This window comes from Caenorhabditis remanei, chromosome X (genome assembly GCF_010183535.1).
Source record: "Caenorhabditis remanei strain PX506 chromosome X, whole genome shotgun sequence".
NCBI classification, from domain to species: domain Eukaryota; kingdom Metazoa; phylum Nematoda; class Chromadorea; order Rhabditida; family Rhabditidae; genus Caenorhabditis; species Caenorhabditis remanei.
This window is the reverse complement of record NC_071333.1, coordinates 5320332-5337522: the sequence shown is the minus strand read 5'-3', so window position 1 is coordinate 5337522 and position 17191 is coordinate 5320332. Positions and strand designations below refer to the sequence as shown.

General features: G+C 38.6%; 3 protein-coding genes across 3 annotated transcripts; 2 read left to right on the top strand and 1 right to left on the bottom strand.

Moving 5' to 3' along the window:
* Nucleotides 1-1680: 1680 nt before the first annotated feature.
* GCK72_023014 (uncharacterized protein) lies at nucleotides 1681-2921 on the top strand (the record flags this gene model as incomplete). Its single annotated transcript, XM_003095814.2, has 3 exons — nucleotides 1681-1757; nucleotides 1804-2736; nucleotides 2789-2921. 3 exons carry the CDS (start codon nucleotides 1681-1683, stop codon nucleotides 2919-2921), a joined length of 1143 nt encoding a protein of 380 aa, XP_003095862.2.
* Nucleotides 2922-4430: 1509 nt separating this feature from the next.
* Nucleotides 4431-5671, top strand: GCK72_023013 (uncharacterized protein; the record flags this gene model as incomplete). The annotated part of the gene is made up of 3 exons (XM_003095830.2): nucleotides 4431-4501; nucleotides 4548-5486; nucleotides 5539-5671. 3 exons carry the CDS (start codon nucleotides 4431-4433, stop codon nucleotides 5669-5671), a joined length of 1143 nt encoding a protein of 380 aa, XP_003095878.2.
* Nucleotides 5672-14977: 9306 nt separating this feature from the next.
* GCK72_023012 (uncharacterized protein) lies at nucleotides 14978-16818 on the bottom strand (the record flags this gene model as incomplete). Its single annotated transcript, XM_053735180.1, has 5 exons — nucleotides 14978-15041; nucleotides 15086-15235; nucleotides 15354-15438; nucleotides 16004-16181; nucleotides 16702-16818. The coding sequence occupies 5 exons, from the start codon at nucleotides 16816-16818 to the stop codon at nucleotides 14978-14980; spliced, it is 594 nt and encodes a 197-aa protein (XP_053578746.1).
* Nucleotides 16819-17191: the final 373 nt, after the last annotated feature.

Sequence of the window (17191 nt, the reverse complement as noted above, 5' to 3'; positions counted from 1 at the left end):
CAATGGGAAATACGTTTTGCATAAAAACATAGAAATTTATTGATGGAACAATGTAAAAAGCGTACAAATTTAGTTGAGCAAAGTGATGTATCTGTAATATGTTACTTTCAACGTCACTATGAATATCAAAGTTAGGTGTCCTTTTTGTCATCTTCAGTGTCAAATCTGATTGTTTCCAAATTTGTTTTTAGTGTTTTTTCTATTTTGATATTAAGCGTACAACTTGTTCCAACTGGAAAATTGTTTTCTATTCAAGTTTCATTTGAATGAGCGTTACTGCTTCCCAAAAGTATTATATTTTCATCCTCCAACAGAACATGTTGATTCTTGAGAATTGGAGTACACAACTCTTCATCAAAATTTTCATTTCGGATAATCATTTATTGTCTGTCTAAAATCTTGTCTATCTGCAGCAACTCGTTTTTCTATATAATCGATACTAATCAAAATACTGAATAACGCTGACAATCTCTGACAGAGGTTTTCAACTTCTGCAAAAAATGAAGTTTTTGTGAGTGTTTACCTTTTCAACGCGCCATTACACAAACTTCTCTTTCACTAGACCAACCTACAGTTGATACAAAGGAAAAAATTATTTTTCCGACCTATTTGAACAATTTTTATTTTTGGGAAACTGTCGAAACTCACACTTGTTTTAAAAGTTCTGGTCAATTAGTTTAATTCTCAACTTTCCTGATAAATGTGATTTTCTTAACGTACGTGGTGAAAAACGTATTCATGATCTCTTCTTGTTTTTGCGATATTGATCCTTTTAGTAACGTGATGCCAGTTCATGTGCAGATTCTACTATTTATGTCATCTATAGTCTCTCTGTCCCACTTTCACGCAAACAATTCCTACTCCACATGCACAGGTATTTCGGCCAACTATTTCCCAGAAAATATCCCTTGTTTGGCTACCGAAAGCGCTGCGAGCAGTCGCGTTGCGGAAAACGTGACATCCTACATGTGACATCCACACGTATTTTAGGTCAATATTTAATTGCATTCACATCAGTCTGATGATTGTCGTCCCGCCGACAGTCTCTAGACAGTTTTCCCTTGTCTCAAGACGTTGGGAGTGTATTGAGTGAACATTTACCTTTACCATGTATAATTATCTCTATCTGTACCATCAGTACTAATCCGTGGTATGCGAGTCTTCTCAACCTTTTCTAAACTTTGAATCAACAATCATTTAGTTCCATATCCAGGAATTTCCGAGATGAGGTTGTCAATGAGTGGGTTACTGATCTTACACGTTACAGAGTTTATCTTTTCACAATTGTCGATTACACGGTATTGAGATAATTTACTTTCTCTTTGAGGTGGCGGTTAGTTTCCGATCGCAAACTTTGCTGCGTTTTCAACAAGTCAATTCATCTTTATTTGTTTATTTGATAAGCTTTCCTATGTCTAATCCTTGCAGGTGTTATATTGTATTGACTTCTCATATGTAAGCCATTCACACTAGTTCAATCCTTCCCATTCATTCCCTCATTTGTAATTGCTCTGCTACACATACTCATGTATTGATTCAGTTCAAAACGTACGTAAGATATACGTTCACTTTTTCTCAAGTTCTCTTGTTGATTGTTGTTTTTTCTTTTTACACATTTAATGGTTTTCAGGCTTGTTCAATTACTGGAGACTCCTCGACTTTCGACCCATACGTAATCTAATGAATTCCACACACAAAACTCCGCTGTCCTACCTGTGTGCACAGACGGTGCTAAATTATGTGGACTTTTCATTACGGTAATTTTTCAGTTGTTCTTCAAGCATTTCCAATACTAATTTACAGAACAACTTTATCCAAAAAGTGTCCCGGCTTTGCAACTCTCCATAAGTTCTCTCCGGCTCGAATCCAACGTCTCAGTCTTAACAAAAACAGAATAGAATTTGACCATACTATTTATGGAGTGACTATAATCCGCATTCGTAAAGAAGGAGAACCTTCGGAACACGTCAAAGGGATGAATAGCAAAGGAGGATGGGAATGCGATTTGGATGAGTACGGATTTGCGGAAGGAGAGCGCATCTATTCCGTGGACGATTTGGAAAAGACACTGGCAAGAGCAGAAATGCAATTAGAAAAAGATCTGAGCACTGCCAATCCCAAGGCTGCAGAAGCTATCAAGAAAAACTTTAACAGAGAGCATAGAGATAAAAGCGATAAAATTGAAGCGTTAAAATTAAAAGCAGGAAACCTACCATCTGCGTATGATCAGTATATTCGCATGGTTGTGATTTCTAGTAAATTCAAAACCGTGGAATATGTCAAATACACCCAAAAACTACACAAAGCAATGGAATATTTGATGTCTAAAATATTTGGACATTCGATTATGAGTAACAAAAAGATAATAGTTGGATATTTGACGATCGAGGATGGTGCAAGTGTTTATCTGGAAACAATATCTCCTAGAATAAACTATGAAGATCATCCTCTCAACACAATTACCACTGTGGGTGGAAACTATGTTGAGTTCCCAATCGTTGGGTCAGCTGATCTACATGTTATCAAAGGAGGGGACTTTATCAATTGTTCAAACGCCCTTCGTGTTCACTTTAAAATTGATCGGTTTCATGTTGACGATTTCTATAATTTGCTTGAGTACCTCAAAAAAGGAAACTGCCCAACTGGAAAGCACATCTCGATTATTTATGTATACATGATATTCTTTGCATTGAGATCAATCCCAAACTCTGTGAGAGGCAAATTTCCTGGAGATAAGTAAGTCAGAAAAAAATTTATTTCTGTTCTTTTAAAATCATACATTTTACAGAAATCCGATCAAGTGTTATACTGTACGACACGGCAATCCAGGAAAAGAAATAAACTGTTTCTTTGTGAGAAAGGCTCTTATCACCGAACTTCACATCAAAATTCACCCACGAGGATTTGCCACCAAATACTGATGAACTGTCGATGTGAATTATTTTCAGTTACAAACACATTTTCTTGTTCGGAACTTAGTTCCATTCTCTTGTTTTTTATGATATTTTTTCCATTTTCCGAGCCATATGTTGATGACTATTTCTCAAATTTCCATTGCTTACTGGGGTTAAAAATAAAATAAAACTGATATCTTTAACAAATATGTTTACTCCTGTTTTTGACTTTGACAAAATATATCTGATGTCATTCTGTTCAGTTCCGACGAGTGTGACAAAAAACTGCAAAAATTCCCATGAGTATCATTTAAAACTTCAAATTCCAAAAATCTATGACAACTCGTCGTGTTTTCACACGCCATTCTCACATGAGCCACACAAACCGCCTGCTTGTAGTCATGGAAACTAAACGTGAGAACACTTATGTCTCACTGCTTTTTTTTTTATTTTATGACAGTTTTCTTCACACTAATTGAATAGTTCGTATTGTAAACCAGTTATTTTGAAAAAAGAATAAAAACAATCAACAATATTGAAAATGAAGTTCAACGTTATATTTTACTGTGTTACTATTTTTTTATCATTGTTTCCATGTCTTCCAACTCAAATACTGCATATTTTACTTTTTTTGCTTCTTATCACATTTTTACTCAACTAGGTTTCTTCTGCTCTCTTTTGCTCTTTTTGATCTTATCGACACATTCATTCATAATTTTCACTCTTCTCATGCATTTACTTTTTTCAAAGCCTTCAATTAAATTTTAAGCCCACTTCTCATCTATCCGCTTAATAAAAAGGGTAGATTCTGGACATTTGCATAAACAAAACTTTCGAAACTTTTTAAAATTAAAAAAAAAGAAGTCACAAAAGCGTATTTAAACAGAGAAAATGCACCTTCTAATGGAGGTACCTCGTTATTACAGTCGCCCTTCAAAATTGACACTTTTCTTTTGTATCTATCAACCAAAAGATATCTATCAAAGTTTAAGATTTTTTCTGTTTTGTTATGAATATTCAATAGACTTGTGACTGAAAACTATTGGAACTGACATGGAATGATGGGGAATTGATATACCTGGTTTTGGCTCATTATTCACGATCATTAGATGTGAGAAAGGTTGATACTGAGTTGTCCAAGAGACAAGCTAGAGATGGTCTTTTAAATTGTTTTTTGATAATGCTGCAGTCCAACAAATTCCATGAAAAATAGAGGTAGTGAATAGTGGGATGTGGTTTTAAACTCTGATCAAAGTTGTGATTTTCTTAAGTTATCATAAAGTGGGTATTATTTGAAGTTGTTGTAAATTTGTTGGTTGAAGAAAACTTGAAAATAGGGATTGAATTGTCATACAACTTTTCCACAAAAACATTTTTAATTTCGAATTCCTATATCACGTCTCTCATTCTCATTTTTCAAATCGCTTTTAAGTGATTCTTCCTTTCCGACTCGTCATCGTTTTGCAGCTCAACCCCATTTTTTGTATTTAAGTTAAGGACTCGACCAAACCGTTCGTTCCATCAATTTTGCCAATAATGGAAACCAAAAAACCATTGAATATTCTATGTTCGGAAGCTATAATCAAGTATATGGATTTTTCGGTTCGGTAAGCATTCAATATTTATGTATGTGCATCCTACATTCTTTTTCAGTTCTGCTGTCACAAGAAAAAGTCCCGGTTTCTGTGAACTACAAAAGTTTACTCCCGCTCGTATCCAACGTCTCAGCCTCGACCAAAAAAGGATTGAAATCGATGATGGTATTTATCGATTGAGCGTTGTTCAAACTTGTAATGACGGAGAACCTTCGCAGTATGTAAAGGAAATGAACAAAAAAGGCGGATGGGAAAATGATTTGGATGAATATGGCTTGGAAAAAGAAATGCCAGGTTGTTCTGTGATAACTGTGCAGTCTTTGGTAAACGAACTTGCTCGAGCAAGAGGAAGGTTGGGAGCTAACTTTAAGAAATATCCTAGCTCCGCTGAAGCTTTTCGAAGACAGTTTCAAAAAGAAAATAGAACGATCTGCTACAAACTGAAAACGTTGAAGTTGAAATCGAGAAATCTTCCATCTGCGTATAATCAATATATTCGGCTGGCTGTAATTACGAAAACATTCAAAACTGTTGAATACGTGAAATACTCCCATCGACTACAAGAAGCAATGGAATATTTGATGACAAAAATATTTGGTTCCTCAACTCTCAATGACAAAAAGATAATTATCAGAAATATGACGGTCGAGGAAAATGCTGGTGCTTATCTGGAAACGTTATCTCCTAAAATTAATTATGAAAATCATCCCCTCAACACAATCACCACTGTTGGTGGTAACTATTCTGACTTCGCAATTACTGGGTCAGCTGATCTACATATCATCCAAGAAGAGGACGTCAAATATTGTTCGAACGCCCTTCGAGTTCACTTTAAAATTGAGTGGCTCAATGTTAACCAATTTTATGGTTTGCTTGAGTACCTCAAAAAAGCAAGTTGCCCAATTGGAAAACATATCTCGATTAACAACGGAGGCAGGAGATTCATAACATTGAGCTCTATCCCGAACGTTGTGAGAGGTACATTTCCTGGAGATGAGTATGTTTTCCTATGAATTAGTACTGTCATTATACATTGATTACTTTTACAGAAATCCGATTCAGTGCTATACTGCACGGCACGGCAGTCCAGACAGAGAAATCAACTGTTTCTTTGTAAGAAATGCTAATGCCACCGAGCTTCACATCAAAATTAACCCACGAGGATTTGCCGCCGAACACTGATAAGTTGTAAACTTGAATTCTTCTCAATCAAAAACGTGTGTTCTTGTTTTGAATTTCATTTCTTCCTGATGCGTTGCGAAATTATTGTCATTGATCAAAAATTATGAAAAACAACATTGTCTTTTTATAATATTTTTTTCCCATTCTTCGAGCAATTATTGTTTACTCAAATTTCCCTGTTCATTGAAAATAAACATGGAATGAAGCTGATGTCTGTAACAAATTAGTTTACTTCAGTTTTTGGTTCCTTCGAAATACATTCACCACGACTCGGTCATTTTCCGATATGATCTCCTCCATCTCTCCAACGATGTTTCTAGAAGTGTATGAACAACCACACTTGTAATATCTGCTAGTTAATGATCGTGAGTAATAAAAAATAATACATCGAAAGTATTTTTGTTTTGCTGTCTTTTGCATGGCATGATTTTTGCTTTTCAAGTGAAATATCTTCAATATTAGGTATGTAGTCAAATATATTTACGAAAATAGGAGTAGAACTTAAAGCATTTAAGAAACAGTTTAGTAATACATTGACATTACTCTAAACAACAAAAATGTCGTAAAGATGTAGTCGAGACTAATCAATATTCCGAAACCGTTTCTCTAAGGTAGCACCCTACCAACAATTTAAAAATATCTAATGACGTGAGGATAAAAATAAATTAGGATTGCACATGTTCCAGAATATGCGGTTTTGTGATAGCTTGGATCAGAAAAACTTTATTGAAAACACAGAAAAAATAATAATTCAGAATGATTGATTTATTTCTCCACAAAAGCACTAATGGTTTTCCCAGCCGTCTCGAAGCAAAATCGTCATAATGTCTCTATTCCCACATTAAATCTGACATTGAGTTGAATCTTTGTTTTTCGCATTCGATCGGAATTGAACATGTTCGGTGATTTTTTCAAAAACTTGGTGAAAACGCTTGATACTAACTTCTTATCCGTCAATCCATTGGTAATCGAATTCAAAAAAAAACTTGTCCCCTTCACCGATGTAAACCGAGAAATACGTGAATTTTGGATACGCACCAGCCTTCCGAGCCTCCAAATATTTATCGATATCCGCATTCTTGAGAGTCGAATGGGACAAAGTCATTGTTGACGAATTCATGGTCATCTGATGTTTTGCATTGAACCAATGGGCATGATCAAGATAAACTTCTAAATGTTCACTACCTTCTTGGCACTAAATTGGAGTGGGCGCCATTCTGTGGTAGCCAGCTCATGATCTTGACTTGCTTTGGTTCCACGGAGATTCAAGAGTTCCAAATTGATAACATTGGTGAAGTTCAAAACTAAAATGTAGAAAATGATTAACAAATAATTCAAATGTTATAGAAAGTAATGTAAACTTACAGATCTGTCGAACTTATCTGTCTGATGGTTTCACGTAGAGGGGCGCTTGGGAGAGCGATAAGCATAAAAGCAGACAGATTCTGAAAAATAGATTGAACTTATAGACGAATATTTGAAAAATGTGGCGGTGTATGAACATCACAGAATCTGGAGCACACAGTCACATAGACACAGAGTAAGGCAAATAATATGCAACGAGTTAACAGATGGGTTATATGGAAATGAAAATTAATAACATCAAATCAGATGGAAAGATTCATTTTTACTGACTAATAGCTCTACCAATTGTAAAAACATTCCTGGCTAGAGACGAATAAATTCCCTATGAAAATGTGAACTGGACTACATTGAACATTACACTGATTCTCTTCGAATGAGACAAAAACTGTATTAACTTTTATACTATCATGAAAAATGCTGGCAAAACAAAAATTAAGGTGCTAATGCGATTTCTTACGGGTTTGTTGTGGGGCTCACATTCTGAGGGGTTATTAAAGATATTCGATCAGAGAGCAGTCACAAATTGGATATGGTCAAGTAAGGTACAGTTATTGCTCTACAGTACTGATTCTAATACTTAACGTCTTCCACATTTTCTCCTCTTTCCATATTTTCTCACCTGAAACTTGAGTAATTAAACCGTTTATTCAATAAAGATATCATAAAGAGAGCAAAAATGTGAAACTCATAAAGATATTAAAAATGGGAGAAAGGATGATTCGATTTGATATTAAATTTTTTTTAATTGACAGATAAATTACAAATACTGTGGAGGCGGGGCTTTAATGCGGTCGGAGACAGCCCCGCTCCGGAAAAGTCTTCCCAATCAAAGTGTATAAATGACGGCTAAAGTGTGAGATAAGCGATGTAACGAACAGAACACAGTTTAAAGACAAGACCCATTTATTTACGAAAGATTTAGTTAGTATAATTTATATAAGTCCAACTGAAGGAGCGGCGGCACGGAAGTTGGACGTTTGGGCGCACTCAAACAGCGGATAGAGAAACTGGCCTAAAGGGCCTAAAAAGGGCGGTTATTTACTCTCCCAATGCGTCAGTAGCGCTTAAAATAGGCTAAAATAGTCCGGAAAAATGATAGGATCTATTTTGCCAAGACTTTCACACTCGTCACGCTACCGGACGACCGGAGGAGGCGCGGCGGCCGCTACGCGACCGCTCGCGGCTGAGTGGAGCGCGTTTACTGACACAACGGGTTTAGAGCGGTAATTCAAATTATAATTAATTGAATATTCCTGATAACAGGTGATTGAAAAGAGATAAATAAAGTGAATTAGTGAACAGATTGGAACAATATTGAAATAAGAGATTAGTAAGGCGATGATGAGCCTAGTTTTGCGGGGAAAACCATGTGGGGCTCATCATTCAGCCTTTCAGTTGTCGACAATTTTGTCTTTGGGAAAATAGTTGACAACATTCCCGGGGGGAGGGTGCCAGCGGTCTCCTGACTGTCAGCGTGATGAACGTAATTGATGGGAAGCTCTGTGGCTTTTCGAGAAAGATAAGTTCTAACTCTGTCCGCTGGCAACTCCGAAAAATCATCATCCGCGGCTTCAGCCGGTAAGACTCTTTGTGGATCTTGAAAAGTATCCGTATTTCCCAATCTCTTTTCAATGATGTCAAGATCATCATCTGTGTCACCTGACACTGCATTATTCTCAAGATGATCGGTGTTTAGGTTCAGTGGTACATTTATATTATTTGATTTATTTACATTAAAATTTGGATTTGTCTAATTTTCACATTCAGTAATGTCAAGTCTTTTGGTAAGAATAGCTCTGGGACGTGTTTCATGTCTAGATTGAACAGAACCGCGGGTGCTGGTAGCTCTCTTGGACTGGAGTCCTGTGCATCCTCTATCTCTTCCTCTGTCGCGATATTAGGGCGGTTCAGTGGATTTAATTCAAGAGGAATCAACTGAGAGACTGCACGAGAGTATAATTCGCCTCTGCGCTTTACAATCGCGGATCGAATTTGTCCGTCGCGTTTCGGTTTTTTAACATGAGTGATCATTCCCGATGACTATTTGTGACTTTTTAGACGTTGTCTAGTCTTCTGGCATTTGGCCATTAATGTCATATGTTTTGTGAGCGGTAGTTTTTGCAAGTGGAAACCGCGGGTGTCTGAGAATTGTCTCACTGGCTTCATGTGGAAGCAATGGAGATGTAATCCTTCTGTGTAACACGGTGTATTCCATCTGCGCCAGTGTTGCGCTCGATGACAGTAGGGAAGGTGTAGCCGTGATAATATACAATCAGTCTTTGCAATGCTCGGTGATAATGAGCAATCTCGCTATCTTTGCTAGGCGAATCTAGTCGAGATTTTGGAACTGTTTCATCACTTGGCTTTCCCAAGACTAGGATTTTACTTTGCTGAATGTCTTCAGAGTTTTTGTAATAATTTTAGTGAGTATTTAAGAGAATTTGTTGTTGCATATGATCCTTTCCTCGTATTAGTAGCGTTCAGAACCATGACAGTTTTGTCGTTTTGTGGTGGAACTGCGGATCGAGGGACAATGGGTTTTCGGCGAGTATAGTCACAATCGTTTTGGTGTCTGGATCGATGATCTCAGAGTGAACCAAATATCTGACTCAATTGGACTTCTCTTGCAATCGTGTATGGTCATGCGGAGGATCTGTCTGGATAGTATGGACAAGATCACATGCCAATTGCATTGAACGAATACCGAGTTTGGAAATTGTCCAGGTGTCATATTTTGACGGCCGGATCGCAACATCTCTTTGGGATGGGTGTCTTTTTCTTTATTGAAAATAATTTTAGTAAATTTTATTAAAAAGTTTTGTGCCTTTCTTCAGTTTGATTACCATATTGACCAATCTCTTGCAGCACTGCTGCTGGACGTGACTTGTTGCCGTTATATGTAAGATAACTTTTTGTTCTTTTGTTCTTGTGTTTGACAACTGCTATGAACTTAATCCAGTGTGGATTTTTCGCAACTGTCATCAGATGTACAGGGAACTTTAGAACTCAGGTTTTTCAATTTTTGAATTGGCAATTTTGTAAGTCAGTTCTGTCAGGGCATCTTCCGGATCACTACTGTTCAATTGCAGTTCGATATTTATCTGACAACCGCGGATCGATAACTTCCTGCCCTAGGGCTGGCTTTAGCACCGTAGTAGCGAGTTTTCGGATTAGATTGCTTGGATCTTTGGGTCCATTAGAGCTGGTGACCCTACAATCACTATGGATTGTGGATTTCTGGTATCTTGAAGATGACTTTGTAAGGCATGAATATTTGTTTTTCGAATGTGGTGAATCTGAATCCTTGGACTGACAGTCACGTTCGTTTCAAGATCGGATGTAAATAGCCATTTGCGAATGATTCCGGAACGAGAGACAGAGACGCTCCTGAGTCAATAAGACCAAGAAGTGGTTAGCTTTCTGTTGTTTCCAGATAAAGGAATATGAGGCGTTACGTGTCATTCGGAACTAATGTCGCATAAACATAATGGTTTGATCTTTGTAGAAACTCAGGGAACGGCTGCATATTCAATTTTTCTTTATCACCGTCTTCGGTATAGTTAGTTTTAAAAGAAATTTTCATATTATGAGGTATTTTTAGGATTTGTAGCGGCTACAACCGCGGATCGTGAACAATGTTCTACAGATCTGGCGGTTCGAACAAGGTTCGAGAAGTGTCACTTTGTGAAACATGGTTACTGTAACAAATGAATGAAGCATTGAAGCAATTATCAGTGAAAGATATAGTTGTCAATTCAGCTTGTGACGCACCGTTTGGTACATTTGACTCTGTCGTGATACTTTTACTTCGGTTTTTTAGCTTTGGTGGAACGATATACGTTGCCACTGGCTGAGCTTCCTTCAGACAGTTCTCTTTGTTTCTGTAGGTACTCTTTCTTTGGTCAGTCTCTTGTATGAAGCATATCACTAGAATATCCATAGCTTTTGAAAGAGTGAACTTTGATTTGGTTCGAGTCACTGATCTCATTGAGCTTTTTGGAAGAGGTCCAGCATAATTTTCGCGTTCAGATTAAGATCTTGATGCAGCTTTGATGTGGCTACGAGATCTCTGACGGCAGGTACACTCTCTTGTGTGCTCTGGATCTATTGACTGATGTTTTAGATTTTATATGATTTTGTGCACCTGGGTGCTGTTCCATATCTTGGACCATTTGGGTCGTGTGTTGTAGAATGTGTCTCTGAAGCTCTCTGAATTTGAGCAACATTTGAGGTAGCATTCTTTATCTCTTGTTTAGCTTCTGTACAGAATATCTCTGTCAAATCAAGAGTATGGAAAGCGTTAGGTGTTTTGATGGAATTTGATTTAATACTTTGGTAACTGATAATGACTGCTGTGTGTTGGGGAGATAGTACTGTTGTGACAGTGGTTTCCCTCTCCGCGGATCGTACACTAGTAATGAGAGTTGAATCGATAATGTCCGCAACCGCGGATCGATCAAAAGCACTTTCATGTTGAAGTAACTCTCAGTACGTCCTGATCTTTATGAGCAAGTCTTCTCATGTTACCTTCGCAGGTTTTTGGTTTTTCGAGATATGAGTCACGATCTCCGATCTTATTGGCCACTTCCTCCTTTGGAAGATGTGATGTGGTATATCGTGGAGTCTCTTGCTCGATATCATACGAATGATTATGTGGGATCTTTTCAGAACGTCAGAGTAACCTTGGCATCAGTATTGTGCTCTTTTGGCGTTTCCAATTGTCTTTGAGATCACCAACTTGGTTGGATCGACAATCGTAGTCGTTAGACTTTGATTATTATGTCGAATGAGTATTGGATTCGCATACGAGGTTCTTCTCATTCCGTTGGAAGAGATTGAGCCTTAGGACTTTTATGCGATGATATTGATATTGTTGATGTTAATTTTTATAGATACGTGTGCATCTTTGCTCTTTCTGAATTACGTCCAATCGTGATTTCACGATTTGGAAGCTTGTTCGCGATGAACATAACTCAGATTAAACAGTGTTTTGTTTTTTGTTAGTTAGAAATGAGGGGTGTTAGCCTCGGTGTATTAGCGACTAGAGATGTTGTTAGTCGCGTGTTTGAGTTTGACTTTTATATCACGAGTAGCTCTTAGATGGGCTTCCGCGGGTCCGTCTTCGGTCATGTTCCGTTCCTTCCCCACTTTGGCTTACAGGACTGCTTGCACCGAGTCGTGTGCCCACGACCCCACACGAATGGTGTGCCTGTGTGTGTGTCACAGTCTTGATTTCTTTGAGCACTCATGATATGCGTGCTGTTCTTTGCCCGTAGACTCGCAGGACCTGACCTACACCTAGTCGTGTGCCCACGACTCCAACAAGTGGTTGGCGGGGGATGGAAATCAGGGTCCATACGGCAGGCATCCCTAGCCGTTGGTCTATGTGATCGGGTTCAGAGGATAGATGAATTTGTGCATCTGGGTTAAGCCGATGGATGAATTTGTGCATCTGTGGCTTTTCGACCAATAATTGGTGATTGGTCTGGGTTAGTTTTGTTGATTTTATACTCCTCAGTACCTTTTCCAAGGGGGAAGAAGGGTGTTAGCTTCTTCCTGAGTTACTTCTAATCATGTGTCCATGATTTCGAAACTGGAAATTTGTGTCACTCGTTCGCACAGAATGTAACTCAAACTGAATAGAGCAGTGCGATTTCGTGCACGACTGATAGCACTGATTGCTCAGTGGGATTCCGTGTACGACCGATAGCCCTGCTCGAAGAATGGGATTCCGTGTACGCCTGATAGCACTGCTCGAGTGGTGTACCTCGGTGTACATTCGATAGCACTGATTGCTCAGTGGGATTCCGTGTACGACCGATAGCCCTGCTCGAGCAATGAGGTTCCGGGTACATTCGATAGCATTGCTCGAACGGTGTACCTCGGTGTACATTCGATAGCACTTTGCCAGTGGTATTTTAGTGTACATTCGATAGCACTGTTCCGGACCTTTGCCCGCTAGATACGATCGCGGAGACGTGGTCGACAAGGACTTATAAGGGGAGTCCTATTTCTTGTCTCCTTTTCATGTCAACGACGCAAAGGTGGGTGACACTAGCGATGCTGGCTTGTCAGCATTGGTCTTTTGCGGTTAGAAACAGCAATTCGTCAGCAGTGAGTTTGCAGTAGGCAGTTATGCATTCACAAGGTCTTGTTTAGAATCAGTTATTGTTTCGATTGGAAATCTTTCTTTATTATTGAGCATTAAGACGACAAGGTCACGATCTGTATGACAGAAAGGTCACTATGACATCCGCGGATCGCCGTAGAACGTTCGTCTTTGCTATCCGAAAGGACATGCTCTGATCGTTATGAGACTGATTTCAATTTACTCGTTTAGATTCTCATATGATGTGTGACTTCGGAGCAGTAAGCGTGTCAAAGATGCAATCACTGTGCTTTCCGTTACACGTATATGTATATGAGTATGAATATTTTGCATAACTATCTGCACCGCGGATTTCACGACTGACGTCCTGCTATCAATCGGTATGGATCCGATACAAGAAAGCAATAAAAACGCCAACCTGTCGGCGGTCTAGGCCGTATTATATCTCGCTACAGTGCAATATTTGAGGATCTTGATCAAATCTCAGGGTGCCAGCCTGAAATTTGAATTGCAATTATTGCTACCAATTTGTTGTCTTCACGCTCTTTGCGTATCAGATTAGCTATTTCTGATACAGACAACCTTCTTCTTCAACAATCTGTAACTGCCACTTATAGACATTTTGTCTTTCGTCAGAGTCACATGCATTGATTGTGAAGTCAACTTGTTGGGTCTATCGAGAGTTAGCGGCTCTCTAAGATACTATAGTGTCCTGGATACTATTCGGCTTCGTCTGTCGACAGTGCCATAGTTTAAAGGTTCTATGTATCATTTCCATACTTCAATTATAGACGAGCTATAACCTAACGTTTAGAATATAAATCAACTTGTTTTTGTCTCGGAGCTTCTGGAAATTGTCGTTCCTTCGCCATTTGTTGCGAAGTCGCGTCGTTATTCCATATCTGAGGCTCTTTAACGGTAAGAAAATAAAAAAAAAGGCTTGTGTCTCGAAGCTTCTGGCAATTGTCGCTCCTTCGCCATTTGTTGCGAAGTCGTGACGTTGTCATAATTGAAGCTTCTCGACGGTTTGTGTCTCGAAGCTTCTGGCAATTATCGCTCCTTCGCCAATTGTTGCGAAGTCGTGACGATGACTTTATGCCATTTTTTGAAGCTTCTCGACGGTTTGGTCTTATGATCCTTCAGAAACAGTGATTTCCGCGGATCTCGTTGTCTGAAAATCTTCCAGAAACTGTGGTTTCTGTCTGATTTTGATGTATTTTTTATGTAGATGACGTTGTTTTCTACATGGTTTTGTTTGAGACATTTGCCCAGAATCTGTCGATATGTCGTTGACATTATCGATTTTTTATTTGAGCGGTGTCTCTTTTTGTTCTCGCGCATCGGAGTTATCGGCTCTTCTGCTTCTGAATTTGTAATATAGATTTTTTATCTTTGGTGAGCTATTCGGTCTAAGCATGACTCTGACTTTGCTCTTCTTCCGCGGATTGCTGTTGATTTGCACATGATTGTGCCTTTGTGAACCGTTTAAATGGGTTTATCATCCCCGTGAATCTCTGAGAGCTCATTGACTGCTCAGGTTATAGTGAGTTTGCTGCTGTCTCTGTTATATTCGTCACGATGTCTCATCAATCCCACTTTCCGTGAGGCGCTTCAACTTGCGACTAGGCGGATATGTGAATATGAACAACAACGATTAATTTATTAGAAGGGACTCGCCCTTTGCTAAACAAAGGTGATGATTCCCTTTCGGGTACAGAGTTAACAATCTCACGAAGGAGATAACAAGGTAAAACAGAAAAAGACAAACAATTTTTAATTGATTAGCCATTGGTATAGAGTGGACATCTATTCAACCGCGGATTGGTGTTGCTTCATGTCACTTCAGGTGAAGTGTGCTTGACGTAGTGTTTGAGCTGTATCGGTTGATGGATGTGGCTAAAAATCAATAATTGTCATCTGATTTGTTAGATATTATATACCTTGAATTATTTGAATGGAAGCTACAGTGCAACCACGGATCGTGTGTGACTGTTGTTGGGACTAGGCTGATCTTGGCTTCTGGAGCCTTCAGTTTGTCCATAAGTTCACGATGTCCGGTTGTTGACTGTTCGTAGAGCTTTGGCTCGTTTCTGGAAAAACAATTTTTGTTTCCTTTGCCTGGTTCTCTGCTAATATTTTACCTTTATGCCAGCGGATGGGCTGATTAGGCAGTGAGTGAAGTGTTGAAGCAGCCGCGGGTCCATCTACTGTGGCTTCAAAGCCTTTCGAATCGGATTCCGTATGACTTCTTCTGTTTCAGAAGCAGAATTCTTTTGCTGCGTGTTGATCACTGCTGGAAAGGTATTGATTTGAGGGTTTGATAATTCTCTTTGTGTTTTACTACATGGATAGCCTCCAAAAGTTTCAAGAGGATGAGGTTTCCGCGGTTCGCTCTGATGAGTCCATCTGTAGCTGTGATGGTGGCGGAATCGAGTAAGTTCCGATCCGCGGCTTGAGACGATTCGATGGGGAATCGTAGCCTCTGTTTATCTCATCGGCGGGTCGCGAAGCTGTAAATAGCTTTTTATAGTAGTAGTATACACTTTTTATAGAGAATTTTCTCCCTTTCTGGTATATTTAGCAGATTTATCTATTTTTCAGTATATTTCGGCTCAAACTGTATTGATTTGTCAAAATTTCTGACATTTCCGCTAGAAAGTGAGATATATTGGCCAATACTGCGAAGTATTTGCCCGAATCTCGTTATTTCTTTTGGATTTCATCGTGAATCGCCAAAATTTATCGATTTTTGTCTCGAATTACTGATTTTTGAGATATTTTCAGCGGAAATTCGTTGTTTTTCGTCAAAACGTTGATGGTTTTTAGCCAAAATGGGTATCTCTTTGCTATTTATGTACCTTCTTTGGCGAGCGGCCAATGAACGAGTTGCGATCCGCGGGTCAAAAGCTTTTTCTCTTCTTCCTCATCCGATGAATCGGGATAGATTGGGAGTCCAAGAATTTCGACTCGATGATCACAACCGCGGATTCCTCGGTTGGATTGTCTGACGCCGCGGGTCGGTTCTTTGTCCCGGATCTGGAAATAGCAATATTCAATAACATTATCGTTATTTTATTGAGAATTTTATCCCATTTTGGTTAGATTTAGCATTTTTATTGATTTTTTCAGTAAATATGTACTCAGACAGTGTTGAAATTCGAGAATTTGAGACATTTCCGCCAAAAAAGTAATAAAGATGACCTATACTTAGGAGTACTGGGTTCTATCTCACTATATTTTTTGGATTTTGTCTTGAATCGATGGATTTTATCGATTTTTGGCTCGAAAAACTGCTTTTTTGAACATTTTTGGCTGAAATTCAAGGATTTTGGCTGGAAAGCTATCGATTTTTTGTCGACAGGTTCTTATTTACCGTTTTTAGTTCCTTTAAATAGGATTTTTGACGAATTAGCACACTTTTTGTGTAGCCAGCCGAAATTTCCGATAATTTTCAGACGAAATTAACGGATTTTTTAGAGTTTTTTTGTCGAATTTTTTGCGAAATTTCTCGGATTTTTGGTATAATTTTTTGATATTTTTATGAATAAGTACTCACAGGGCTCACAGCGACTGCTGGCTTGACGATTTGTGGCACTTCGTAGTTGTCTGAAGACATTAGTTCCGATCGTGGCCGCGGGTCGAACATTTGAGTTTTTCCGTCGGACGAATTCATTTTTCCACTGAAATTAAATTCAGAATTATTTTTCTATTGATATTTTTCAAGAAATCTCACGAAAATTTAACGACATGACGGAAATACACGAAAAATATTTTGGGCCGAGCGCGAAATTACTTAATTTCGGTTGCGCGTAAGCTCATGTGTATCATGGTCCGCAGTGACACGCGCATTGCGTACAATGACCCGCGCACTGCGTACCGTAGTCCGATTGAACAATTAATTCGGTGTCGATTTACGGAGACTCAAGAATGAGTGATTTTGAGCATTCCGGTGATGGAATTTGCTCTTTTTATGAAAATTTGGTTTGAAAAATCGCTCTTCGCACAAAAATGTGACTTATTGAGACAATTTTATAGGTTTTTTTTAT